This window comes from Pithys albifrons, chromosome 18, assembly GCF_047495875.1.
Source record: "Pithys albifrons albifrons isolate INPA30051 chromosome 18, PitAlb_v1, whole genome shotgun sequence".
Classification (NCBI taxonomy): Eukaryota; Metazoa; Chordata; class Aves; order Passeriformes; family Thamnophilidae; genus Pithys; species Pithys albifrons.
In genome coordinates, this window is record NC_092475.1 from 14,109,665 (window position 1) to 14,137,007 (window position 27,343).

Here is a 27,343-nt window from a genome sequence, read left to right on the forward strand (position 1 = left end):
CCTGTGTCAAGTGTGTGCCATCACTGTCCCTATCCCTCTGCCAGGTGTGCCATGGCTGTGCCTGTGCCAGGTGTGCCATCATTGTCCCTGTGCCAGGTGTGCCATGGCTGTCCCTGTGCCAGGTGTACCATCACTGTCCCTGTCCTTTCCCAGGTGTCCCATCATTGTCCCTGTCCTTTCCCAGGTGTCCCATCACTCTCCCTGTGTCAAGTGTGTGCCATCACCGTCCCTATCCCTCTGCCAGGTGTGACATGGCTGTGCCTGTGCCAGGTGTGCCATCATGGTCCCTGTGCCAGGTGTGCCAGACATGGCGCTGTCCCCTCCCTGCACAGCTCAGCACAGCCCTGGCCGTGCTCGGTGCTCAGTCCCTGCCAGGACCCAACACGGCTCTCTCCAACAGAACAGCTCCTTTATTTTCACACCCCCCCTCTGGCCCCTTCATTTGCAGCAGGGACAGGGCGAGGAGTTGCTCAGCACAGAGAGAACTCAGGCTCACCCCCAACACCAAACAGTTTCCAGCTGTCCAATGGTTTTGCTGGAAGTTTGTAGGGAAATGGTCCTTTCCCAAATGGGCAAGGAGAGTGAGGATTATGTTCATGTGCTTTTCTCTCTCCTGCCAGGATTGTGTCTCTGGAAATTCGATCTGTGGTTGCTAATCTCATCCAGATCAGTCACCTGCATTGATTAAACAGGCACCTTCTAACAGGAGAAGACTTAATTTGACACCCACATTTTGATTCCGAGCCCCAAGAAAAAGCAACCCCTGGAAAATCAGAGCAGAGTCCCCCTGGAGGCGCAGGTCAGAGCTCGAAGCGACTGTGGATGTGTTTGGACTTCAGCTTGTTGTACTTGGTGATGAGGTCGAGCTTGCTGTGCCCCAGAGTCATCCTCTTCTCGGCGCCGTACGCGCTGCTCTGTTCCAGCAGCACGTCCTCCGGGAACTGCTCGTAGTAAGGCACTGCGGGCTTCTTATCCCGTTTGTGCTGGTGGTATGGGGAGAACAGGTCAAATTTCCCATGTCCTGGGCTCTGTCTCTTTTCCACCCCATCAAACACGTTGGCATTTTCAGCTGGCAGCTCCCTGGGGGGGGCTACAGGTGCCCTCTGCTTCGGGCTGGTCCCGTTGCTCCCAGCACCCTCCGACAGGGACTGCAGCGGCTGCTCCACTCTCGGCGGGGACCAGTGGCTGCTGTTGGCCTTGGAGTCCCCCTGACAACCAGGTTTATTGGAACTCAGGCCAGGGGAAGGCTCTGGCTGCAGGAATGTCCTTGCTGTCACAAGGTTTGGTTTGGGATACAAGGGTGGAGGGGGGTTATTTGGAGGACTGGTTGCTGAGTCTGGTGGTTCTTCTTGCTGCTTGGGCCAAGTGGCCTTCAGAGTTATGTCTTCCTTCCCCTTCTTGTTGCCAGGATCAGAACTGGAGTCTTGCTTTTCCTGGTGGGCACTGCAGCTGGAGTTTTTCATAAAGGGAGACATCTTTATGCTCCTGATGCTCACATTGGAAAGGCTGCTGGAGGGGCTCAGGGTCTCAGCATCATTGCCCTGAGGGGGTTTCAAAAAGCAGTTGTCAGCCTTTGAGGTGTTCCAAGAGGAGAGGCACGTGCCAGGATCAGGCACACAGAAGTTGGTCACTGCTCTGGACTCTGCATACAAGAACCGGAATTCCTTCTCAAACTCTGCAACGATCTGGCCACGGAAGTGGGTCACCAGCCCGGTGTGGACTTGGCTGCAGAGCCAGGTGAAACTGCAGGAGGAGACACAAAACACATGGAGCTTTAGTTCACAGAGTGCCAAGATGCCTAACGTGGATTTTAACATTCCAGGGATGGATTACTCCCCACTTTGTGTCATTAGAACTTTCTCTAAGTATGCAGGTCTGAAATTACTCGTAGAGATGAATGTGCTCATCTCATAATTACAAAAGACTAAAATGATCATTTAATTTCAGCTTGCCCTGGCAGGAGCTGCATTTTCATGTCCTGACATCTGCAACACGTGATGGGTTTGAAGATGCTGCTTAGACAGACAGGAGGTGAGGAATGGAGGTCCTGGACACTGCCTGGAGGAGCAGAGGTCTGCAGAGCCCACGGGAATACCTTAGGACAGGAAGGCTGAGGATGTTTTCCATGACCATTGCTGTGAGATTCCCAGATGCATGGTCTTGGAAGTTCACATCCTTTGCCCAGCAAGTGCAGTCCCTGCCCTCTCAGTACAGTGTTTTGGAATCTTTTCTGGAGCTTGTCATATTCCATCTTAAAACCAATCAGGTTTTGCCCCAGATGGGGAGAAACTCCATTAATTGCCACTCTGCATATTTTCCTTCTCTGTTTAACCCTACCAGTTGTTTGTGCCAAAACTGTCACCTGATTAGTTCTACCCTCATATAGCTACAGATCATAATGACAATTTTCCTAATCTTCATTTTCCTGGATTAAAAAGGGAAGCTCCTCTTACAGAGTAGGCTCCCCAGGCTCCTGGGCATCCCAGTCACCAGCTGCTTCTTCTTTATTTTCATTCCAGCTATAATCAAACCAGATCAGCATGTTTAATGTGTTAAATAAACCAGAACCTTCAGAGATGGGAATACAAGCTTAGGGCTGTGCTATCAGCTGCTGAAGCAAGATACTGACTCTGAAGAGCAGCATGAAATGAGAGAAACTCCAGGAGAGCAGCTGTAATGGGAGTTTATAATTATTCTCAAGGAAATGCCATTTCAGGACAAGAGACTGGCACTGTGTTTTGGGACCTCACCAATGTTTAGCTCCCAAGACAGCTATGTGGGAGCTTCCAGTAAAACCCAGCTCCTGGCCTGTCCCTGAGCACTGTGGAGTCCTTATGGGCCATTCTGGTGTTGGGTGTGTTTACACTCAGCAGACACACCCCAAAGGGTAACACAGAATGAACACAAATTCAACACTGCTGCATAATAGCAAACCAGGTACATTGGTTAAGAATGAAGGAGTGAAAGAGAATACTCAGAAATACCATACTGGAGGCTCAAAGCAAATGCATCCACCTTGGAAAAGACATGAGGGGGGAAAAATAACCCAAACCAGAAACTGGGATGACTGAATGACAGAGGAGAAGCTCTTAAGTCGAGAAAGACCATCTTTAAAAAAGGTTGGATCACACTTTGCAAAGGGTGAAAGAAATAATATCCAGCTCTCTGTGGAGCACTTGGTCTGTATGTAACAGGAGTGCTCAGAGAATTCCTCTGCATCCCTGTTTGTTTTCCAGGAGCTTGGGATGATCCTGCCTGGAGGCTCCATTTATACAGAGCATAAGGGAGGGTCAGTCCACTGTGGAGATCTCTGTAGAAGAGATTAGAGAATATCAACACAGCAGAGAGAAGCAACTGGGCAGGACCAGGGAATGTCTGCCCTGAGAGTGCCAAGGGAATGTCAGGATGGAATGGCTCAGGTACCAACCAGGATGTGCCACCTCCCACTTGAAAGGGCCCTGGTTATGAGGAGAGGGAGAGGTTGCTAATGGGATAGAAGGCTTTTAATGTCCCAGACTATTAAGTTTCATAACTGCACAGCACAAATTAGATAGATAGATAGATAGATAGATAGATAGATAGATAGATAGATAGATAGATAGACAGACAGATGTGTAGCTACAAAAATTAGTAGACTTTTGAATACAATTAATGGCTATATAAGAAATATGAGACAATAGGAAAGGCAGCTTTGTCAGAGGAATGTTATCTCTCACAAAGCCTTGGGAGTTCTTTGAAGAAATCCAGGAGTCCAGACGGGCAGATTTCATGGACTTACACTGCCAAAGGTGTCTGTGCCAGGCCACTGCCTGGCTCCCAGGGGTGCTGGTGCCCCAGCCACGTTGCTCACAGCTCCTCCCCTGCTGCACAGGACAGCCTGCCTTGCACCCCTCACCCTGTGAGTGTTGGCTCCTGAACTGGGAGAGGACCCTGGTTATCCAGGGGAAGGATCCTGCCTGCCATCCCTGTGTGCCCAGCCTGGCACCGCTGCTGCCAGCACACCTGGAAGCAGAGCTGGGCAAGTGGTGCTGCTTGCCCTCCTCATTCTGGCCAGGAGGGCTCATGTCTCAGACTCCTGTTGTAGCAGGTACCTCCCATGAGCTCCTTACCCACCAAGGCCCCTGGCCCCACCTGAGTGGTGAGCAACAGGTCTTGTTTAGGTTCCCTTCCCTCCCTGGACAAAGTGACTTCCACCTCCTGTCCTCTCCCAGCCCCTCTGAGCCAGGCACTGCACCCCAGTCCCAGTGGACCCAGTCATCTCCTCTCACTCACAGGGACTGTCCTTTCTCTGTGAGGGGAGAGCATTCCCCTGGCCCTGGGACTGTCCCTGCCACTGATTCCTCTCAGGGCTCTTTGCCCAGTCCAAGCATTCCTGTGTCCCAGTTTCCCATACCAATCCCACTTTATGTCATGGCAGGACCTGGAAGGAATCATCCAAGTCCCCTGGTGGCACAGCCCTGCCCCTTGCCATGGTTTCCAGGTTTCCATGGTCAGATGTGAGCCTTGCCCACCCCAGATATTCCCACCACTGCAAATTGATACAGGTCTTTTCTTCCAAGGATGGAAATAGCCAGGGAATGAGCATTCTTGGCTTTTTCTGGTATAAAAATGAGGCACTGGATGAAGTTAACAGGTTACAAATTCAATGCAGACAAGGAGAGACACTTCCAAGGCCAGCCTGGATGAAGGTCTGAGCAACCTGGTCTAGTGGAAGGTGTCCCTGTTCATGGCAGGGGAGTGGAAAGAGATGGTTTGTAAGGTCCCTTCCAACCATTCTGGGATTCTGTAATTCCTTGTACAACACAATACACAGGTGGGCTGTGGAGCTCCTCCCTGCACACCACTGTGGGTGCTCAAAGTTCATGTGAGCTTCTAACAGTGACATTGCTGACATTTCCTGACATTGCTGTCTCCAGGAACAAACTGCTGCACACAGAGCCCGTATCCAGTTCTGGATGTCCTGGGCACAAAGGGTGGCTGTGGGACAGGATGCCCTCCCTGCTCTGGATGTCCTGGGCACAAAGGGTGGCTGTGGGACAGGATGCCCTCCCTGCTCTGGATGTCCTGGGCACAAAGGGTGGCTGTGGGACAGGATGCCCTCCCTGCTCTGGATGTCCTGGGCACAAAGGGTGGCTGTGGGACAGGATGCCCTCCCTGCTCTGGATGTCCTGGGCACAAAGGGTGGCTGTGGGACAGGATGCCCTCCCTGCTCTGGATGTCCTGGGCACAAAGGGTGGCTGTGGGATAGGATGCCCTCCTTGCTCTGGATGTCCTGGGCACAAAGGGTGGCTGTAGGACAGGATGCCCTCCCTGCTCTGGATGTCCTGGGCACAAAGGGTGGCTGTGGGACAGGATGCCCTCCTTGCTCTGGATGTCCTGGGCACAAAGGGTGGCTGTGGGACAGGATGCCCTCCCTGCTCTGGATGTCCTGGGCACAAAGGGTGGCTGTGGGACAGGATGCCCTCCCTGCCCCGCTTCCAGGCCCTCCAGCTGGTGCAGCTCAGCCCTTGGCCGGGAGGTGGAGTTGCAGCATCACCCCCGGGAGGTTGGGGACACCTGCTGTCCTCGCAGCACCCCCTGCTCCCGGTCTGGCGTGACCAGTGGCAGCAGCTCCCGAGGGATTCCACAACTCTCCATCTCAGCAGCAATTCCCACACCTGGATTAGTTCCCTGCATTCCCCCCCTGGGACCTTTCCCAGCTGTGTGTCCAGGTGACTCCAGACCTCCACACTCAGCCTCTGCTTCAGCTCTTCCCAACAGATGAGACACCAATCTGCAGCACAGCAGTTTTTGCTTCATTCAGAAGCTTCTCAAACCCATTTTTACAGCTCTGCTGTCACATGGGCTGTCATAGCCATTCTTTTCTTGCCATGTGCCAGCACAAATTCCTGTTTTGTTTTAGCTCCTGGCTAAATGTAGGAACCACAGAACACTCATTACTAGACCTTTAATTTCAAGTGACATTTTCTTTGATAAGGTGACAACAACCTGCCTTTATTGCAGCAAGTTCCTTCAGCTGCTTCCAACACACTTGAAATCATTTCCACTCCTTGCTTTTCATCTTTGTTTTGATCCAAACCAGTGCAATATATTCAGCTAATTTGGGCACAAATTTCAGTTCTCTCTTAGTTGCCATTCACCCTTCCAGCCTTTCTCCTGGCTTCACTTTTCATTTCTCCACCGTGTTTGGTGTGCCCAGCCAGGCTGTGTGCACCTTATCTCCTGGCACTGCTCTCTGTGTTGGGTTCCCTTGCTGACACTTCCCATTCCTTACACACCTCCTGCTTCATTAGAATTTCTCTCTTGAGGTGACTGGAACTCACTCCTCAAAGCTTTTTCCTCTTGCTTGGGCCATACCTGGGGTATGAGGACAGTTCACACCTTGAGCACTTTGCTTTGACAGAAATTCCAGGCCTCCTCCAGCTTCAAGCCCTTGTAGCTGTACCTGCCTATTGCCAAACCCTCCTGTACTTCAATTTTATTTCTTGTGAAGTCATGTGCTGAGCTTTTGTAACCCTGTAAACCTTCACCTCTCATTTTTCAGTTTCAGCTGCTGGGTCAGGTTCAACCCCAAATTCTGAGTGTTTCCCTGTGGCAAACACTGAGCTCCTTTCCCTCTGTGCCCATGGCAGGACACACAGTGAGCCTGTGACCATCTGTCATTCTGAGCTGAGACATTTCAGCTCCTCTGGTGCAACTCAAACAGCCACGGAACTCCCTTTCAGGCTGACAATACCAGCACTTTTTTCTGGTCCTAATCTGGCAAATGTTTACTCAACTTTTCCTGTTCAAGATCCTGTTTAGCTCTACCCCTGTTTGCCCTTGGCCTCCTCTCACCTGCTGCACCAGGAAATGTCTCCATATCCTTCTCTATTATGTTAATTCAGTGCTCAAAGAAATACACCATTTCTTCTGATGCCCAAAATAACCCTAAACAGCTAAACATAGAATTACACTTAAGATTTTAGATTATTGCTTTGCCTTGACACCTCAATGTAGGTTTTTTCCTTCATGTAAAGGAATGACAATGTTAAAGATGGAAAACACAGGGAAACATTGAATCAATAAACATGTAAGAGTTGAGGCATCCAAACTAATTTACCTGCAGCTATTTAAGGTAAAAGCAATGAGCTTGCTTCCCATATTTAGAAAACCTTGCAAAAATGTGATTGATTCATACCAAAAGGCAGCAATATATCAGAATGAATTAAAGAATCAGAGAATCACAGACTGCTGAGCTGGAAGGGACACACCAGGATCATCCAGTCCAGCTCCTGGCCCTGCACAGACACCCCAACAATCCCACCCTCTGCCCCAGAGCATCATCCAAACACTTCTGGAGCTCTGGCAGCCTTGGGGCTGTGCCCGCTGCCCTGGGGAGCCTGGTCAGTGCCCACGACCCTCTGGGGGAAGGACCTTGTCCTGAGACCCAAAGGATGGGACCCTGGGGAGCCTGGTCAGTGCCCACCACCCTCTGGGGGAAGGACCTTGTCCTGAGATCCAACCTGACCCTGCCCTGACACAGCTCCAGCCATTCCCTGGGTCCTATTGCTGGTCACTGGAGAGAAAAGATCATCATTTGCCCTTTTTCAGCTTGCCAAGAAAATAAGAAGGGCTTTTACAAAACTGCCAAGGAAAATGCCAGCATAGAGAACAGAATCAGCCTCTGGGGGTCAAAATGAGAAGGACAATCTATCTCCCACTCTTGCTGCATGTGTAATGCTGCATATAGGGCTCTTAAAAGAGAGACTCTGATGGCTACAGATGTGACCAGAGACTAAAACTTGTTTTCAGGTGTGATCTGAGTGTGTATTTGAGGAGAAAAGGATCTCTTATTACAGATGATGCATTTAAAAACCATTACTGAATACTTGAATAGTCAAGGATAGTCAAGGACAGTCTCTCCAAGAGAGGATGCAAAGAGCCTGCACTTGTGGGTTCACTGTCAGTGCAGAAGGACACACTGGAACTCCAGAGGGATTCTCATCTTGGCTCTGGTTCTACCCAGTATCTTCATGAGCACCTAAATAGTGGGAGAGTGTACACTCAATAAACTCACAAATCATATCCAGTGGAGAGGGACTGCACAGATAGGAGTTTGAAAAGTGTTCTGCAAAAATGGGTGTGGTTCAATGGGCAAATATTAAAGGAAAATGCACTCCAGGCTGTCCCAAAGAAGTTGGAGGGTGAATGAGCAGCAGCTCTGGGGGTTAGAGTGTGTCTTAAGGAAAACACACCTTTGTAGTGTCACAGAATTGGGAACAAACCCAAATATCCTGGGAGCTGGGAACCACACTGTGGCCTGCAGGACACCACTGGCCTTGAATCCCCTGAGGAACAGGAGATGTTGAGTCTGGAGAAGAGACAGGCCCAGACTGTACAATCCAAGCACATGGAAGGCACTGACTGTGTGGTGTCCTGGGGAGAGGCCCAGATGGGTCCCTCTGCAGTGAGCTGCTCACTGAGATGAAGGAAATCAGAGACATTTGGAACTCAGTTGTGGAGCTCTGCAGAGAGGCCACTGGCCAATGTCTGTGCAGGTCCCATTGAATTAAAAAACATACGAGGAGTCTCGGGGGTAAAATTAAAGCATCTGAGTAGGAAGCTCAAAAAATCAGTGTTTTATTGGTAGCCTTTATCAAATGCTCCCATTTCCATGGTTAGAATGGCAGAGAGAAGCAAAAGAGCATTTCAGGATATGGTTATGGAAATGATGTTAGACAGAGAATGGTAGAATCATAAGGAAATGGGAAACTGTGGGAACAGAGTGATGTTATGAAGAAAGCTGGATTCCACCTCACCCTGGCTGAGACCTGGCTGCTGAACCATGTAGGGCAGAAGATACAGGAAGGCTTTAAATTAGAACATGGAGCAAAGCTGGGATTTGTGGAAGGCCACACAGTCTAGGATCACCCACTTCACCTTAGGAATAAAAGCAAGAAAACTCTATTCTGTTGCAAGGACAAGATGGAAATCACTGACACTTTGCTAAGAAATTAGAATTGATAAGAACATCTGAACAATTAAATCTGTGTTTAGGAAAGTGCCTGATGGTGAACAACCAGAGCAGATCCAAACATGTACATACACATGGATTTTATGAGTTCAAACAATGGCTCTGACACAGGAGGCATCTCAGGAACTTTCCAGGCCAAAGAAAATCAAGGAACAGCAGAGCTGCAGAGGTAGAAATGATACAGAAGGGACAAGAAGAGGTTGTGCTGCTGGGCAGTGGCCCAATACATTAAAAAAAAAGTCTAGTAAGGTAAATGATGTATCAGCAAATGAAATATATTCCTGTGGGATTAAAATTCCAATAATGGTGTTTGCTGAATGGCATGTCAGAATCTCTTTCAAAATTCAAGTTTGATGCATCAAGCAGAGCACACACATCCCTGTGCTTGCACTTCCAAAGGTCTGCAGGAGGCTCCTGAGGCACAACTTCCTGCCACTGGCCTTGAATCCCCTGAGGAACAGGAGACGTTGAGCCTGGAGAAGAGACAGCCCCAGACTGTACAATCCATGGGAACTTTGCAAGCAGAGTGCTGATGGTAAATATGTCACATTGAGCAGGTGCTGAGACTAAGAAGGCAGAAAGCAGAGGAATAAAGGGAGATTCTGCCACGTTGGGTGGGACCCACTATGAGGAGAGGTGCCAAAACTGCATTGTACACACTATGAATGACCACGTTCTGGAGAAACTAACCAGGAAACCAACAAAAGAAGAAATAACACAACCACTTCAGAGAGTTTCTTTGGGGAAACCACTTGGCAAAAAATAACCATGACCTGCCCATAACAAATAGCCTTTCAGGACCAAAATAATCCACAACAGCAATGCTTAACTTCAAAGAAAAAGTGAGGAATGCCCTTTAAAAGAAATGTAAAAAGTAATCAGAAAGGTTAAATGCTTGAGGCAGCATGAAAGTTGCTTAAAGATGCTACATTAGAGTCTCAGGGGAAATGTACCTACCAAAATAAAGATATTTTAAACCACCACAAAACTCACCATAGTTAAAAGGTGCATAAATGAAAATATTAAAGCAAACAGCCTTCAAAAACTGAAAGCCAGTGATTTTCCAATTATTAACCAGGTAATAACCCATCCTTTAAAATTCAACTTAGTGGCAGAGGAAGGGAAAGCAATAAATGTGAACCTTTTCAAGAGCTCCTGGAAAACTACAAACCAGCCAGTCCTATTTTCATACTGAACCAACTGGTAGAAGCAAAGAGACATGATTGGATGCATAAATAACTATAATCACACTGCTGAGGACTCAGCATGTTTTTGTGGCAGGAAGTTGTGCCTCAGGAGCCTCCTGCAGACCTCTGGAAGTGCAAGCACAGGGATGTGTGTGCTCTGCTTGATGCATCAAACTTGAATTTTGAAAGAGACTCTGACCTGCCATTCAGCAAACACCATTATTGTCTTTAGAAAAAATAAGTGACTGTGGAGTACAAAGGAAAGTCTTCTTGAGAAGTGAGAGTTGCTTAAAGATACAGATGCTAGCAAATAGTTTTAATTCATTCACCTGAACCTCTCAAGTTTTCTGCTGGGATTGCTGCTGTCCAACATTATCAGAAAGGCCTGGAAAAAACTGCCCATGTCACAGCTCGTGACAAAATTATTGTGTGTGGACAAAAGAAAACTGGATAATCAGAAGCTGCAAGAGGATCTTATAGTATGGAGGACTATTTGACAAAAGGATGGACAATTAAATGCCTAAAACTTCAAATTTTGGACACACAAAATGACTGACCAGCCAAGGATATCAAGGACAACAGCTGGAGAAGACATGGTTCATGTGAGACATTATAATGGAGGAGGAAAAAATCATGGATGCAGCCAAGAAAATAAATAGGAAACAGTGATTTCCTGTGCCCAGGTTGTAAGAATTGGGCATCCAGCAGAATTATCTGATGTGAACACCACAGGTCCCTTCTTCACACAAAACATAAACTGAACTGCACACCCCGTGGCCAGAGGAGGTGCTGGAGGCCAGACATGGAGGGGAAGCCTCCAGTGGCAAAGTGAGCACACTGAGCACACAGAGCACATACCCCTGAGGGCCAGAGACCCCTGACCTTGCACACAGCACTGGGGAGCTGTGAAACCTGCCCTGGGGGAGAACACTCCCACCCTCCTTCCTGTGGCATCCCTACACACTCCTGGGTCCATCCTGCATCTTTGGCTTTACTCAGTGACTATTTTCCTACTCTGCAATCAGCTTTCCCATCTGCAGGGACACTAATCCAAGTGTCTCCCATCCAGGCTGCAGTATTCCCAGGAGCAGACTTCCTGGGTTTCTCCTGTGGAAGTGTTTCTCACCACTGTCAAACCAATTCATCAAGAAGAGGCTGTTTCTTTTGGTCCAGAACATCCTGTGCTTGCTGGGACAGCAGAGAATCACATGTAAGACCCAATTCAACTGAAATATTGTCTCCCAGAATTCCAGAAGTTTCAGCTCTGCAGAGATCTGTAGGAGAGCACATTCCCCTGTCCCTGCCCAGGATGGCACAGGGAGGAGCTGACCCAAGGAACCAACTGGTGTCTCAAGCAATCCCCTGACCCTGGGCCACAGGACAAGAAGATGCTCCTCCAGCTGTGCAGTGCTGACACAGCCATTCCAAAAGGAGTGCTCCAAAGTTATCTAATCCCTGCCCCTGCAGCCAGTGGAGATGGAGAGGGATTTAAAAGCTGTGAGGATGTGGCACCTGGGGACAGAATTTAGTGCTATGGGAGCAATTGGACCTGAGGATCTTATAGGGCTCTTCCAACCTAAGAAATTCTATGATTCCAGGATTCCAGGATCCTGTGTTTCCAGGCAGAGATTCACTCCATTGTTCTTAGACATCTTGGGATGGCCAAAATGCCACCAGACACTGTTCTCCATGTTGCTTGTGCAGACACTCCAATAAGCAGCTTCAACCAGGTACTTGCATTTTTCAATCATTTTGCCAGGGTTTGATGAGGTGAGACCTCCACTCTTGGAGGTGATGAAAGCACCAGAGAAGGTGCAGCTTGGAGCTACAGCACTGAGGAGGACACTGAGGGTGCTCACAGGGAGAAGAAAAGAGAGAAAAGGAGAGGAGAGCAGTGTTTGAGGAGACCTGGTGGGGAGAGAATAAAGTATTGCCAGGGCACTGAATTCACAGAAATACCAGAGCAGTCTGTCCTGGGGAGCTGCACTGTCAGTGAAGGATAAATGATGGGAAACGATGTGAAAATACTGTGGGAAAGATCTCTAGAGGGAAAACTCAGAGTCTAATAAAGATATAGTACAAAACAGTAGTCCTGACCCTGAGATCAGAACTGTGATGGTGAACAGACAATGTTAACTGAGATCACAGAGGCTGCAAAATGAGGACAGACAGTAACAGTGGAGATTTCATCCACTCACACACATACAGGTTAAGGCTTCTCTGGGATGAGCCATGGAGAAAAACTTCTTGGAAACAATAAATTATTACATGCCAAAATTAACTAGTCCAAATTGTTTGACCCACAAGAAAAGGTGCAATTCAGGATGTGGTCTGGAATGATGCACAAGACTCAGTTCCAGGGGTAGAAGTGGAAGAGCCTGTTTGTAAGAATGATCACAACACCATTTTAACCCTGTAGTGGCAGAGAGCAATCTGAATAAGTGCAGCAGGTGGAGATCCAATTTCCAGAATGGTAACTGTGTAAAAATGCAGCAATCAGTCAAAAAAGGCTGAAAAGGAGCAGAGAAAAAATCCCCAGGTTGACTTTGGCTGGTAGGTTGGTCACAAATGCTGTACTGGCAGACAAGGAATTGGGGGTCCCATGTGAGACCTGTGGATCCAAAGGGGCATTCTGTGATGGCCAGGCCATAGCTGAGAACCTCAATGCACTTCCTGCCCCTGTTGGAAGTGCTGGTGACACTGGGACATGTTTCACTCCATGTACCAGCACCACTGGAAGGGCTGCCTGGCCAAGGGCTGGGAGGTTCCCAGTATGATCCCACCTGCAGGGAAGGGTCTGGGTATAATCCTGAGGCCCACAGACCACTGGGGATGCCCTTCCCCCGGGGCATGACAGAGTGTGCTGGGAAGAACAGGATTGCTGGTGGCATGGAGAAGCACAGCCTCTTGGACAAGGACAACAAGTCCTGCCTCAGAGACCTGCTGGAGTTTGGGAAGGAGCCAGTGAGCACATGGATAACAGGATTGGTCAGCTACATGGGTTTGGGTTTTCCAACAGCCTTTGCCAAGGTTCTACACCAAATACTGCTCGGAAATTGCCATGGGCTTGGAGGAAAGGTCTTGTTCTGGACAGAGCCAGTGAAAGCATAGGATGCCAAGGGCAGGGTTTGCTGGTCACTTTGCAGCCCAGGTAAGAGCCAGCAGCAAGGCCACAGGCTGCTGCTGGGACTGGTTTGCATCTTGTGGGTGTCCTCAGGCACAGAGGGGTGCAGTGACACCCCCAGGTTTGCAGAGGATCCTCAGTTCCTTCAGGTGGTTGGATACCTCACTGAAGGTGAGGAAAACCCAGAAGGATCTCACAGAACTGAGCAGGTGGAAAAACCCCACAAATATGGCTGATGAACTTCAGTGTAGGCAAATGTGATGTATCCACAGGGAAAAATGATCAGCCTGGAGGATGCTGAACCTGGAACAGCTCAGGAAGGAGCTCAGAGTCATCATCGTCAGTGCTCTGACATCATCATCTTGGTGTGCAATGGCAGCTAAAACATGCAGTGAGTGTTGGCCCCTGCCAGCAAAGGCCACCATTACAAACCAGTCTGGGCATCTTTTGCCCTTCTCCAACACTTTGGGGCAGCATTTCGGGGAGGGGCACAGGCAGTTCTGGTCTCTGCATCTCAGGAAGGACATGGTGAGGTCAGAGGGGGTGCAGAGAAACAGAATTAAAAAGGTTGAGAGATGCACCAGCCACTGTATGAGGAAAGACTAAAAATGCCAGGTCTTCACTTCAGATAAGAGCAGGGCAGGGATGGTGGGTGAGATGGAAACCTGTGAGAGCACTGCCTGGGGTGAAGGCAGGGCAGCTGCTGAACCAACCCACGGCACTGAGTCCCATTTTTCAGTATTTTGGTAACAAGTATTTCCCCAGTGTCACCAGTCTTGGCCACAGTAGTTGCTGTGGTTTCTTACCTGTATGTACCAGCCAGAACTTGGTCACAATCAACCAGGACAAACTTCTCCAGAACTTGGCCTGCAAACTTCTTGCCTGCTTTGCTGTAATAGGTGTCTCCACTGAGGCATCTGATGCGCATGTTCTGCAACCAAAGCAAGCAGAGCTGGTGAAGGGACTGAACTGAGCTGAGATGTTCCCTCCTGCACCCCTGCCAGGCTCCCTCCAGCAGCAGCTCTGCTCCCACAGGCACAGCCCAGCAGGGCAGTAAGTATTTCCTGGCTTCTACATACCAAATATTTTGTCACACTGTCTGATTCTATACAATAAAAGTACTGGCAAGTTGCACTAAGGCACAAATTCAATTTAAAAAAAAAACTTTGAGGAATCCCATGAGCCTACAGACCCTTTCAGAAGCATGTAAAACTATCCAGTTTCTTCCAGATTATTGATAATGCCCAACTTGCCAAAGCTGATGGCTCTGAATTGAAACTAAATTTTGACCCATAACAACCAGCCAGTTTCTAATCAATGAAATGTTCTGCTTTCATGCAGTGCCATACAGAGCTTCTTAAAACCACAACACTGCTCCATAAAAAAACACCTACAGAGAAATGTCTCCATTGTAACAATTGCCTTTTATCAATATATGTAAAAATGCTATTAACAGTTTCAGCTGCTGTACTGCTTTAAAACTGCAAAAGCTTCTCTGATACAACTTCAGCCTGTAAAACCTACTGCCCAGAAAAAAACAGGAAATCTTGGTACCCATCAGGAGCCTTTTTCATCATATGGGGTGTTTGCTCATAACAGAAGTTATTTGCTCCTCAGCTGGGGAAGGCAGAAGAGCAGAATGGTGGCTGGAAACAGTTACTGACCTGGTCTGTGTGACACAGTGCCAAACAAAACATGTCACATGAAAATAAACATCCCTAAGGCTGCACCTTTGTGGGACTGTTGGGTCATCCCTTCCTGCCCTCCAGGTCATCCCTTCCTGCCCTCCAGGTCATTCCTTCCTGCCCTCCAGGTAATTTCTTCTGGACATCCAGGTCATTCCTTCCTGCCCTCCAGGCCAGCTCCTCTGCCACCTGCAGCACCTCTGGCACAGAAGGAGCTGTCACAAGCTGTCACCTGCTGCATTTGGCAGATCCCTCTGTGGGCAGCTCATCTCTGACAACTTCAGCCCCCTACAGACACAGCCCCACAGCAGCTGGTTCAGGCCACTCGTGACACCAGGACCAAGTTGCCTCAGGGGTGAGGAGGAGGAGGGTGACTCCATTCCTGGTGGCTTCCCAGCCATCTGAGACAGGGGACTCCATTTCTGGTGGTTTCCCTCTTCCATCAGAGTCCCTGTGGGCAGGAGGAGGGTCCCATCTCAGAAACCCCTGCAGGGAGCCCATCACAGCAGGGTGGGAAAGGCTTGGCTCTCCCATTACAGGGAGGGTCTCCCAGCCCACCCAGGAGTGCCATTTCCTCCAGGGCTGCACAACAGCAGCACATCTGCTCTGACCAGCGTCCATCCCACCTTATGGGCTCTCTCTGGCAGTGGGCAATGCCAGCTGGGAAGAGCAGGAAGAGAGCAATCTATGCTGCTGCCCCCAGTATTGCTGCTGACCCTGTTACTGCTCAGGGGATTTCCTGATTTTCTTGTGGTTTGCCTCAGTGGGAACCCCACCATGATCTCTCCTCCAAGTATGGTCCAGGCTTCTCAGGAGTTCATGGAAATTTTTAACAGGGACAGAGCTGAAGCTTCACAATCTTTGCACAGTGTTTCTCACTGTTTGCTTCCTTGTTCCCAGAACGTGTCCTCATCTGTCACCTGAGAGGGGAGAAACCTTTTTTGTATAAGGACAGCTGTGCATTGAACAAGTTCCCCAGAGAGGCTGTGCAGGCTCCATGCTTGGAGATTTGCAAGACTAGCCCAGGTGATGCTGCCTTGACATTCCAGGGTCCCTGCCAGCTTGTGATCCTCTGAAATGGCACCACAGGTTGCTGACACACACCAAGCCACACTGGCTGCTTGGGGAGGTGTTCACCTCATCCTGTGGCCACTCAACACAGGGAATTTTTATTTCCAGTGCTAAGGTTTTAGTAATACTGGTTCTCCCTGGGAGGAGCTTCCTCTTCCACCTCCAGGGAAATTCAGGTGAGTGATATCCCGTAAATGTGTCACTACAGTATTTCTTCACTCCCTTTATCCTTTCCAAGGCTGGGTGAGTTGCTGATCCCTTGTTCATTTTTTCCATACTCTCACAGAATAAGAGTCATAGAATGGATTGGGTTGGAAAAGACCTCAGAGATCATCAAGTCCAACCCTTGGTCCAACTCCAGTCCCTTTACCAGATCATGGCACTCAGTGCCACGGCCAAGCTCAGCTGAAAAACCTCCAGGGATGGGGAATCCACCCCCTCTCTGGGCAGCCCATTCCAATGCCTGAGCACTCTCTCTGGAAAAAGTTTTTTTCTGCTCTCCAAGTTAAATCTCCCCTGGCAGAGCTTGAGCCCATCGTGCCCCCTTGTCCTATTGCTGAGTGCCTGGGAGGTCAGTCCTTTTGGCAATCCAGGCCTTGAATCATCCCAACAAGATGAGAATCCTGCAGTCCTGCAGGAAAGCCAGACTGCCAGGTACCACTCTTGCTCCATCCAGGCAGTTCCAGGCTCAGCAGATGGATGTTTGAAAACTCCAAGTTAAGTCTTCTGCTGCCAACACTCGCTGTGGGGTTTGCTGAGGCTCAGCACCAGGTCTGCCACCAGCAGGCTCACACTTTGTTCTCAGAAGGGAAATGATGGAGGGGCAATTACCACAAATTCCCCATCAAACCCCAAATGGCCACCAATTATTCCAAATGGAGATTTAGCACCACATCCTGTCACAACTCAGAGGCAGGAATAAAACATGTCCCCTCATTCCACTCAGCTGTGAGTATCCAGCCTGTGTGGTTGCTGATGGACTGCTTGAGGTGCATCACAGTAAGAGGCACTTCAGGTGAAGAGCTGCTGATGAGTCATGGAATGGGCAGGTGAGTGGCAATTAACCATTCAAACACAAGACATGACATCAGGCCTAACAAAGAGACTCAGGCATCTCCACGGATATAAACTCATTCTAATTTTAATTAAAAACAAAGGCCATGTCTTGGATAAGAAGCCATAAAATGAATCTTGGAGAGATGGAATTCATCTGGATCCACCAGGTGACTCCAGGGAGGCAGCTACTTTTGGCAGCAAACGTGCTCCAGCATGAAGCAGTGTGTCCTAACAGTTCCTGCCATTTCAAGAGGCAGAATGGAATGGGTCTGGCTTGTGAGAAGCAAGAAAAGACAGAACTTCACCAGCAGAGGAGAAAACACACAATCATTGAGGTTGGAAGAGACATTCAAGGGCGTTGAGTCCAACCTTTGGCCAATCACCACCTTGTCAACCAGACCAGGGCACAGAGAGGAAGCCTCTCTAAATTAACCTTTGTGTAGACAGGTTAAAAATGAGGAGAAATGAAGACATTTGTAACTGCATCTATTTTGAATGCTGCAACACACTATTTTTACATTTTCCCTGGCCTGTATTTTACTTAGGAAAGCTTTTGAGGTAATAGGAAAAAGTCCACCAAAATGAAGGGAAAAGCTATGAAACTGATGGCTGGAGGAGAACCAGTGCTCCAGGGAATCCTGTGCACACAGGGGAGGAGAGCAGGCCTTGCAGGACTAACAAATAACAACAAAACCCCAATTTCCATGGATAGGTGGTAGCCAGAACTGAGGACCAGCAGGATACTGGGTTGCATCTCTGAGGCTGTGAGTTCCCAAGAGAGCCTGTGGCATTGTCACACTGTGGCACTGTCACATTTATTTGTGCTGTTTTACCTGCTTGGGGCACCACAAACCTTTGGTGATGGGCACCCACTGAGCAGGAACTGAGTTTTTCACAAATCCCTCATGGACCCACAACTGAATCACAAAGCCTAAAAGTAGATGTTAACATGAGATTTTTAACCCAAGGGTGGAGCAGAAGGAAGTGATGGTGGCATTTGCAGCAGGACACCTGAGGGGACTCATTGTGCCCCTTGCCCTTCCAGCTACTGCCCTGCAGCAGCTCTGCCTGGAATCTAAACTGGAATCAGGGATCTGGACTGTGGGCAATTGAAGTCTTGCAATTCTGTGCCCTAGAGCAGGAGCTGTATCATCTCTCCCTGTGTCCAGGAGATGACACAGGTCCACATAAACAAAGTTCCCTGGTCTCCTCCTGCCTCTGTACCAGCCCAGCAAATGTTCAGTAACTCACTGCATCTCACTGGCCTTGACTTCACACTCCCTGCAAGCAAAACTGAAGTGAGGGCCCCAAAACATCAAAATATGGGACTAGGAGGCTCCTCCACATCTTCCCCTGTGCATTCAGACAGACCTTCATCTCCAAGAGCAAACAGCCATGGTCTCTTGGCCTGGGACAGTGAGAGAAGGGAGAGGTCCCAGGGAGAGTGAACAGAACAGAGGGAACATGGTTTTTATCAATCCCAAAACCTGTTTATCATACCCAGTGTGTGACTGAAAACTTACTGGGAAGCTCTCCTGAGTAAGAGCCATTTTATTGCACATTTCCACAAAGTGCTTCAGGTACTCTTCATCCAGGATCAGGTAAACAGGGACGTGCCTTCTGCTCGAGGCCTCCAGCAGGTCACACAGAATTTCCATGTCTGTAAACAGATCCATCACAATTGCTATCACCTGGCCAGAAGGAAAAAGAGGTGGGGGGGGGAAAAACACAAGAGACTGTTGAAATCTCATGCCCAAGTGAATTGTGCTTAAACTATGAGTTAAGTATTCAAACCTCCTCAGTGACTGAGCCCCTGTGGCCACCTGAGTGGAGATGCTTCTGGCCCCTTGTGTTTAACAGCCCTTGCCCCATCATGGCAGCTAAAATCAAATTTTAATAACTGTGAAGACAAGCCCCATCCAGGTACCTCCCACCTCATCCATCATTCTCAGAAAGGAATGGCTGAGAGGATAACACAGTGCACAAACTGACTGTCAGCAGTGCAACAACTACGTGTTGTCTTAAGCAAATGTGCCAGGAAAAACATTATAAACAAGAGCTGAGACTGAGTAAATCATCATTCAATCAGCAAGAGTGACTCCACAGGAATGGCAGATTAATCTGAAAAAGTACAGGTTTTTTCAGGAAGGACACACTGCCAGGAAAGGGAGGAGGTATCTGAGTATGTACATGTTACATCCCAGGGGTGCCTGGACAAAATCAGATAAAACACGTGTGGAAAGGATCCCTTCCCCTCCCCTGCTGGCAGAACTCCTGCTCACACAGCCCAGGATGCAACTGGTGGGTATGGAACCTGCCAGGAGGAAGAAACAATAACAGTAAGATTATTAAAAATTTAAAAAAATATAAAAAACCCCTGAAGACTTGCAAGGTAAAGACTCCAAGGAGAGGTTTTAAAACAGAAAAGAATTTTCAAGACAACTGCCAGTTCTTTGCAGAATGAGGCTGAAGAAGGCTGTGGCAACCCATCCCACTGTGGACATGGAATGGGACCATCACAGCCACGTGAACTCTTCAAAAACTGGAAGGAAAATGCAGAACATGGAAGGCAGATCATGACAAGCAGATACCACAAGGGAGTTGACCCAGAACTAGAAAATTCAAAGTACAGTATGACCTGCAACAAGAACAATGGTTGGTTCCCAATGGCTGGGAAATCAATCATATAGGAACAGCCTGAAGAGTCTGTTCCTGTTCCTCAGAGAGGGGAGTTGCCAGCAGACAACATGGAGAGGCCATTGTTTGGATGAAACACAAAGTTTGGATGTTGGGATCCATCTGTTGGCTGTCACTGTCAGTGATGGGAGTCAGGAGGACACTGTGGAGAAGGAAGGAACAGGCAGGAGAGCACTTGCTGAGCAGGATGATTTGTCATTGCACCTCAGGGTGCAGAGCAACCCAGTGACTCAGACCTTGAACCATCATCATGAAAACATGGAAGATGGGAACACACTGCGGGATGGAAGAGACAGTGAAAGATTTACTGGCAGAGCAACTTTGTTACAAAAGGTGAAAAAGTAAAGGAACTTCTGCCCAATTACTTCAGTTCCAGTTTTTACCCCATCACAGTAGAGAATAAGGTACCTGGTAAGTTGGGTGCATAACCCTGGTGTGAGTTAATGCACCCAGCAGAGGATGCCCAAATAAAGATGGCCCAAAATCAGTGTCTGGGAGTGAAGCTCCAACAACTTGCCCTGCTACTCAGTGTTCATGCCCTGCACCACATCTGGCACACCAAATGCATGGGAGTCTCTCCTGCTGCTCATCATGCCCCCTGTGAGGAGGAGGGAGCCTGTTTTCCACGCCCTGCCCTGCCTGTGTTGGAGCATGGCCACAAATGCCACACTCCACAGCCCAAACCCCCCTGTGGAGCTCATCCTCTGCCACTGCTGCTCTGCTGCTCCTCTCCAAACCAAGAGCTAAAAGCAGAGGATGGCAGTGAGCTCAGCTTTGGCATGTGCAGTGCTCCAAGCTTTAAACAGGAACAGGACAAATGGCATTCATGGCAGGGGTCTGCTCTGGAATTGCTTCAGGAAAGAGCAGAGGAGCTCCAAGTCTCACTGTTGGATTTATGCTCCAGACTCCCACGCTTGCCCCAGAGTGCCCACTGCCCAGTGGCTCTCCTGCTCTGTTTTCATGAATATACTCTCCAGGCTGACACTCACAGCCTCAGCCCTGAGTGGAGGCAGCTGCCATGGGCACAGCAGGGCTCTGGGGGCTTCTCTGTGCTCCCTGTCCCAGACTTCTGCTTGGGAAGCTGGTCCCTCTCAGCTGCACACACCCTGGAGAGACCCTCTGCACCACAGCCATGGCACAGAGGGCAGCAGTGCCAGGAGGTGCTTCCTGCTCCCTTGGGGATTTACCTCTTTTGCACATGGACAAGATTTCACTGCTTTGTTTGTTTTGTCCCCAAACCCCTCCTCTGTGATGATGCTCAACACAGTGTCACTGCTCCTCAACATCTTGCAGAAGACTCCAGGCCCAGCCCACCACAGCAGAGATTGGGAAAGAACCTTTCCAGAGGCTGCTGCCATCCCGGGTACCCATGTGGGACACAAGGCAGCTGGAGAGAGCTACAAATCATCCCTGCTGTCCAAGCTCAAACCACGTCTCCACCCTCTCACCCTGGCCCTGGGAGATATGGGCTGCAGAGCCTGACTCTGAAGGGCACCTCTTTGGTTGCCCTTGTCAGTGTTGTGTTCCCAGAAACCTTAAGAGGCTCTGGCAAACTCCTCTCCCCTCCTAAGACACTCCAACCTGCCATGGACAGTGGAGCCAGCCCTGGAAGAGCTCTGCAAGCAGCGAGAAGCATCTTCAGCTTCCCAAATGAATGTTGCTGCTGGACTATCAGCACTGGGTGCTGCTGCCACCCACACCAGAGGACCTCCCCACATCTCTGCACAGTGTCCTGCAGACACAGACCAGGAGCAATGTAACCAAATGACTTTGGTGGGTCATGCATCCTCTGATGATGAAGCACCACAAAAAAACTATAGCCCAAACCTGTGCAAAGCCTCAGGCAAGTCCCTCTCAGCCACACTTCTCATGCTCATCTCAGGCTTAGGTCTGAGGCAGGCCTGGCCTTGGGGACAATCCAAACTCTGCTTGGGCAGTCAGTATGATGGAGTCAAGGGACACCAATGCCCCTTTGTCCCCAGATCCCACATGTTCAGAGGCACTGCCTGCACTGGGGGTGCACAGAAGGTCCACACCATTTTGCTTTTCCCTACCAGTCCTCGCAGGCTTTGGCAGGGCTGGCTGGCACAGTGCAGGGTTGGTGTTTGCCCCAGACTGACACTGCCAGGCTGCAGTGAGAGGGATGGGGCAGAGCAGGCAGCAGCACATGACACAGAGTCCTCTGTGGCCCCCAGTGCCTGGGTTGGATGCAGCCCTGCACCTTCTGGCAGGCTCAGCTGTGCTGCAGCACCAGAGAGTGCCCCAGGCAGAGGGGCAGCCTGTGCCAGCTGGGGGGAGCCCTGAGAGACTCACCCAGGTCTCCCAAAGTGGGTCTGCCTTGGCATCAGGAGGTGGAACAGGCTGTAGCTCTGCTCACACCCTCCTCCCCAGCAGGGGCTTGGGCAGAGTTGCTCTGGGTGGGCACCATGGTGGATGCTGGGCAGGAAGGGTGGCAGCCCCAGGGCACTGCCCTGTGCAGGGGGGACAGACAGGGCTGTGCCCTCCCTGCCAGGGGGAGATGCAGGTGCCTGTGTGGAACTGCCCATTCTAACTGTGGGTATCCATAAGGGCACTCAGAGCAGCCTGTCCTCTCTGTAACCAAAGCAGGCAGCTCTCACAGTAACATCAGCTCAACTCCAAAGCTGAGAAGTTTTGGGGGAAAAAGAGCCTGGAAGTTTTTCCCTTGAAGCCTCCTAAGAACATATGGTCACAAAAAAAAGAGAGAAGTGAGGTCTAAAGCCTCAAAGACAACTCCCAACAGCTCTCTGAAGCTGGGAGCTGGGTATCCAAGTACCATCTGCAATTCAGGCTCCTGACAGCACAACCAAATGTTTCTCATGTTTCAAGCTTTGAGCACACAAGTCAACCTGGCCTTACAAACCCAAACAACATGTCAGTGCCTCCAGCCCCTTGGTGTCAGTGGGGGTGGCCAGGCTGGGCTGGCTCGGAGCATCCCTGCTCCTCTCCACCCTGATCACAGTCTCCAAGCCCATGGCTCAGCCTTGGGGGTCAGGACACTGCAGATACACAGCTGCCCCACAGGCTCTAGAAAATCCACACCTTGCCACTGTAGGGCTAAACCACGACATTTCCAAACCCACTTCTGGAAAGGCACAATTCAGCAATTCCTGGAGTCATCACTTTGGGAATTACAGCACTTACCAGCACCCCACTGGGGTTTGCCATCTGTCTGGTTTCTAACCAGCATAGCTGGTTTTACTGGTGTTGGCCAATAGCCCTGTGGTTTGGGTCATTGCTGCAGTGGGGCCATTTGAAGTGACACCTTGGGGACCGTCAGGGACCCTTCTGCCATCACACACAGACCTGAGTGCACAGCCAGAGTCAGAGGTGAACAAGAGAGGTGAAAGGAGCAGCATGCACAGCTGAAACCAGACTGGAGCTCATCCAACGAGAGTAAAACTGTAATAGGATTATCAAATGAAGCAAAGGTGTGGCTGCACTGCATCTTCTTATGTCTGCAAAGAGAAAAGCTGAAATCTGAACATCCATCTTCAAAGAGAGCAGGTTAAATGCAGCCAAATCGAGAGACCAACCACACCAGGCAAAGATACCAATGAAACAAATGGTCCTTTGGCTGATTTGTGTGTCCAAATGTGCTGTTGCAAAAGATGTCAGCTGATGTTCTGTGTGACTGCACCGGGGAAGCACCAAACAGCATTTGCATACACACACCCTCCTGTGTCCCCACACAGGACCTGGGAAAAACAGTCAGGGAGCTCCAGAGCTTTCCCACTTCCCACCAGCACTGTGGCCCCCAGAGGAGGAGAAGCACTATAAAAGAGGGATCTATGACAAGAGCTGGAAGTCTAGTGGAAAAAAATACTGGAAATGGAGAAAGAGCAGCTGGAAAGCAATAAAAGCAGGTGGTTCTCCCCACTGGCACTTCAAGCAAAGGATGTTTTTACCTCTGTTTACTCTTTTGTCATTAAAACACACGTAAGTAACATCCTTTTGGATGGTTCGCTGAGCAAAACGACTCAGTAAGTGCTTAAATCTGTGTAACTGGGGTTGTGAATGAGCTGGAACTGCCATCAATCACAGAGTTAATCATAGGAAGCACTGGCCAGAGCTGCTAACCCAGAAGCCAGCAGAACATCAGTAATAAACCAATAAGATGGTTAAAAACTCATTCTCATGTTTCACACAACAGTCAAAAACATTGTGTGAAATCCCCTGCTTGAACATGATGAGCTAAAGATGGTTGAGGCTTTGTCAAACCAAGCAAAGCAAGACAAGAGCTCGAGATGTACTGAGAGTACAATAAAGCACCCACTGCCTGGGCAACCTGCCCACAGCAACAGCAAGTTCCTGAGAACTGAGAAAGCAGCAAGATGTTTTTCCTGTGGCTCAAAGGATCAGAATATCATTGGAGATCCAGGACACGTGCTGAGTGACAGGAGGACGTTTCTTGGTAGTCATTTACTCTGTGCATTCTGCCATGACTGTGCCTTAATCCCCACTGTTGACAAGATTGGGGTCAGTATCACAGAACTTTTCAGATCATTTAAGCCACCATAAATCAGCTGCCTGTGAGGACAAACAAAGCTTTTTGTCTCTTACTTCCTGGACCAAACCTTCCTGTATTTTCCTGTAAGGTGCAATAGAAGTTCAGGCATTAAGCAAGGGCTGCTTACAACTGAGCAGCAGCTCACGTGGCAGAACAGTCTTTTGGGCCAAAGAGAAGAGATCCCATTATGCCCAAATGTCCCTGACACACGTGGTTATTTGAGGATGTTTGATGCTGCACAGCAATCTGAGCTGCTGGGAGCACAGGAATCCCTTTGCTCAGCTTTGCTGGTGGTGACAGATCTCACAGGAGCTGTGAACAGCTCATGTTCTGGGCACAGCCAAGGTCCGGGCCTGACAATTCCTTATCTCCTGATTCTGCACATGAATGGAAGGAGTGACTGGGAAGTTAAATAGGAAACTACTGAAGTGATAAGAGACATTGCTTAGAAGCTGACAGGTTAAAGTGAACTTTGTCCTAAACGTTTCCTCAATATCTCTACACAAATACTACATGAGAAAATTAACGTGAAACAGCTGGAAAGAGCCATAAAGAGGACAAAGGCAATGAAAGCTGAAAAGGTGTCTGAGATACAGTGGTCTGAACTGCTGCTTTCATACACAGTGGCCAAGCAAAAAGAAGCAAGAAGCAGCATTATTGAGTGAGTAAATTCATGCCAGGACTGTGCTTGGTAGGCAGGTACTGTAGTCATCCAGTTTTTATTACATCTGAGGGTTGTAATAACACAACAGAAACTGCAATGGAGCAAAACAGGCTGATCTTACTCGTCCCCAGAGAGGCACAGATATCAAGCCTAGAAGACAGGATTCTAACCTACTTCAAACCACAGGCAGGGATTTTCAGTCCCACAAATTTACTCAGGTCATATGTGGTGAGGCCCTGGCACAGGTGCCCAGAGAAGCTGTGGCTGCCCCATCCCTGGAAGCCTCCAAAGGCTTGGACAGGGCTTGGAGCAACCTGGGCTGGTGGAAGGTGTCCCTGCCCATGGCAGGGGATGGCAAGAGATAGTCTAGAAGGTTCCTTCCTACCTAAACTATTCAGTCATTCTCCACAGAAACTCACCAGTGATGTCCTGCTTAACATGATGTCCAGGGTTGGAGAAGAGGCCTGATCATGCAGCCTCCCGCTGAGAGGGCTGAGAGCGCTTGGGACAGCCAAAAGTGAGCTCTGCAGGCCCTGCACTCACTCCAGGCTCTGCATCCCCACAGCCACAAACGCAGAGTGCCCTCAAGGCCAGTGCCTGGATGACATGAAATCCCAGGTGGAAAGAAATTACAGGAAAGGAAAGGAGCAGGAACATTACAGATCTGCTACAGAAAAAGCAATCCCATCGTGCCAGACTCACAGAGAGCAGTGACAGCAGCGTGGACTGTGTGGGGCACAGGTGTGGGACCAGCCACAGACCCCACTCAGGGGACAGCTCGATACATACCGTCCGTGCCCGGCTGAGCAGAGACCGCACCAAATCCTTAATGCTGTTAGTTTTGTTCCTCTGGAAAATCACAGTGGCTTGAGTCTGGCCTGACACGGTGAGGAGAGGTGTCCCTGGCCAGCCCAGCTCCAGCTCCGGAGGGTGCACATCAGACATGAGTGGGAAGTAGGTGCCCGACGTCAGTTCGGAGCTCAGGGAGATCCCGTCTCCAGTGTCCCCATCGCCAGGGTCAGCCTCTCTGTCTTTCATTGCACTGGCATCTGGAAGGCTGTGGTTCCTCTGCTGGCTGATGTACTCCATGTCCAGGGTGGAGAGGAAGGGCAGCTCGCGCTCCTCGGCGATGGCGCTCAGGTAGCCGCGCTCGCCCTGCTCCAGGAAGGCGTCGATGGCCAGCCGGGCTGTCTCGCTGTGCTGCAGCACCAGCGGGCTGGGCTCCCTCCACCACGGCTTCCTCAGCTGCTCCAGGCGGCTCCTCAGTGGCCCAGACACGCCTTGCTGGCCCCCATAGCCACGGTGCAGCTGGGGCCTCACCTCCACTGCCAGGTAGTTGAACATGACCGGAGCTGCCGATGCCAAGAAGTGTCTCTCCAGCTGGATTAGTCCTGTGCCCGTCTTCAGGACTTTGCTGCCCCTCCCAACAGGTTCCTTCAGGACTCAGCATGAGCTCCACTCCTCTGCTTGGGAGTTAATCACCAGGTACAGCCTCCCACTCCGGGGAGGAGCCGGGTTTCCCGTCGCCCTCACCCAGTTCCCTTGGACACACACCTGATACTCGGTGCCCAGAGTGTCCCTTTTGCAAGGGGAGGAAGGTCAGCTCTTCATGATGCTCCTTCCTTTTCCTTATAACTGATTAATGTGCCACCCTCCCCTTCCCTTCCCCAGAGAGGTCCCCACCCTTGGCCAAGCAGGCTCCAACCTGTTCTGTCCCTCACTGTGCTTGCAGTGGAAATGCAGATGCTGGAACTTGTTCCTGCTTGAAATTTGTTCCAAATCAAACATGCTGCTCAGTGTCAGTTATAATGAAATACAAATATCCCAAGTGGGTAATCAGACTTGGCAAACACACTTACTCATCCCTGAGCCAGAGCTAACGCTCCTCCTTAGCATTTCCTGGGAGCCTGGCTCTGCTACACCAGCACTAGGCAGAGAAGCCACAACACCACATTTTTTGACACCACAGTCACAGTGTTTGTATAAAGCACTGCAGGAATCTTGGTCATTAGATACTTCAGGTGAGAAGAGCAATAGCTCACATGCTCTCTTAGCATGTCCTTGGAAATCCTTGAAGGAAAGGACATTCAGCTTTAGGAGCCTGGAGCTGTGCTGCTGATGGTACTGCCTCTTTTGGGATTAGCTAACCCCAGCTTCCCAAAAGCACCATGGAGCTGTTTTTGGAGGAACAATACAGGCAGATGTTGCTATGTGAATTAGAGCACTGTGTAGGAACACATCCTGAGAACACAAAGCAGTGAGTGAAGAACTGTGCAGAGGAGCACATGGGACCTCCATCCCCACCCAGCTCACCC

The 27,343-nt window shown here is 49.7% G+C and overlaps 1 protein-coding gene across 1 annotated transcript; it reads right to left on the reverse strand.

Moving 5' to 3' along the window:
- Nucleotides 1–392: 392 nt before the first annotated feature.
- On the reverse strand, nucleotides 393–26,653 carry FAM83C (family with sequence similarity 83 member C). Its single transcript, XM_071572776.1, has 4 exons — nucleotides 25,818–26,653; nucleotides 18,663–18,830; nucleotides 14,134–14,258; nucleotides 393–1,743 (listed from the first exon to the last, which is right to left on the reverse strand). The coding sequence occupies exons 1-4, from the start codon at nucleotides 26,370–26,372 to the stop codon at nucleotides 801–803; spliced, it is 1,791 nt and encodes a 596-aa protein (XP_071428877.1). The 5' UTR covers nucleotides 26,373–26,653; the 3' UTR covers nucleotides 393–800.
- Nucleotides 26,654–27,343: the final 690 nt, after the last annotated feature.

Bases quoted from the DNA above. Each gene is read 5' to 3' on its own strand.
- FAM83C (XM_071572776.1), bottom strand. From the start codon at position 26,372: ATGTTCAACTACCTGGCAGTGGAGGTGAGGCCCCAGCTGCACCGTGGC. The intron at 18,831-25,817 runs GTATGTATCGAG...CCTTCTGGCCAG, and splicing joins TGCTCAGCCGGGCACGGACG to GTGATAGCAATTGTGATGGA. The intron at 14,259-18,662 runs GTAAGTTTTCAG...CTTTGGTTGCAG, and splicing joins TTACTCAGGAGAGCTTCCCA to AACATGCGCATCAGATGCCT.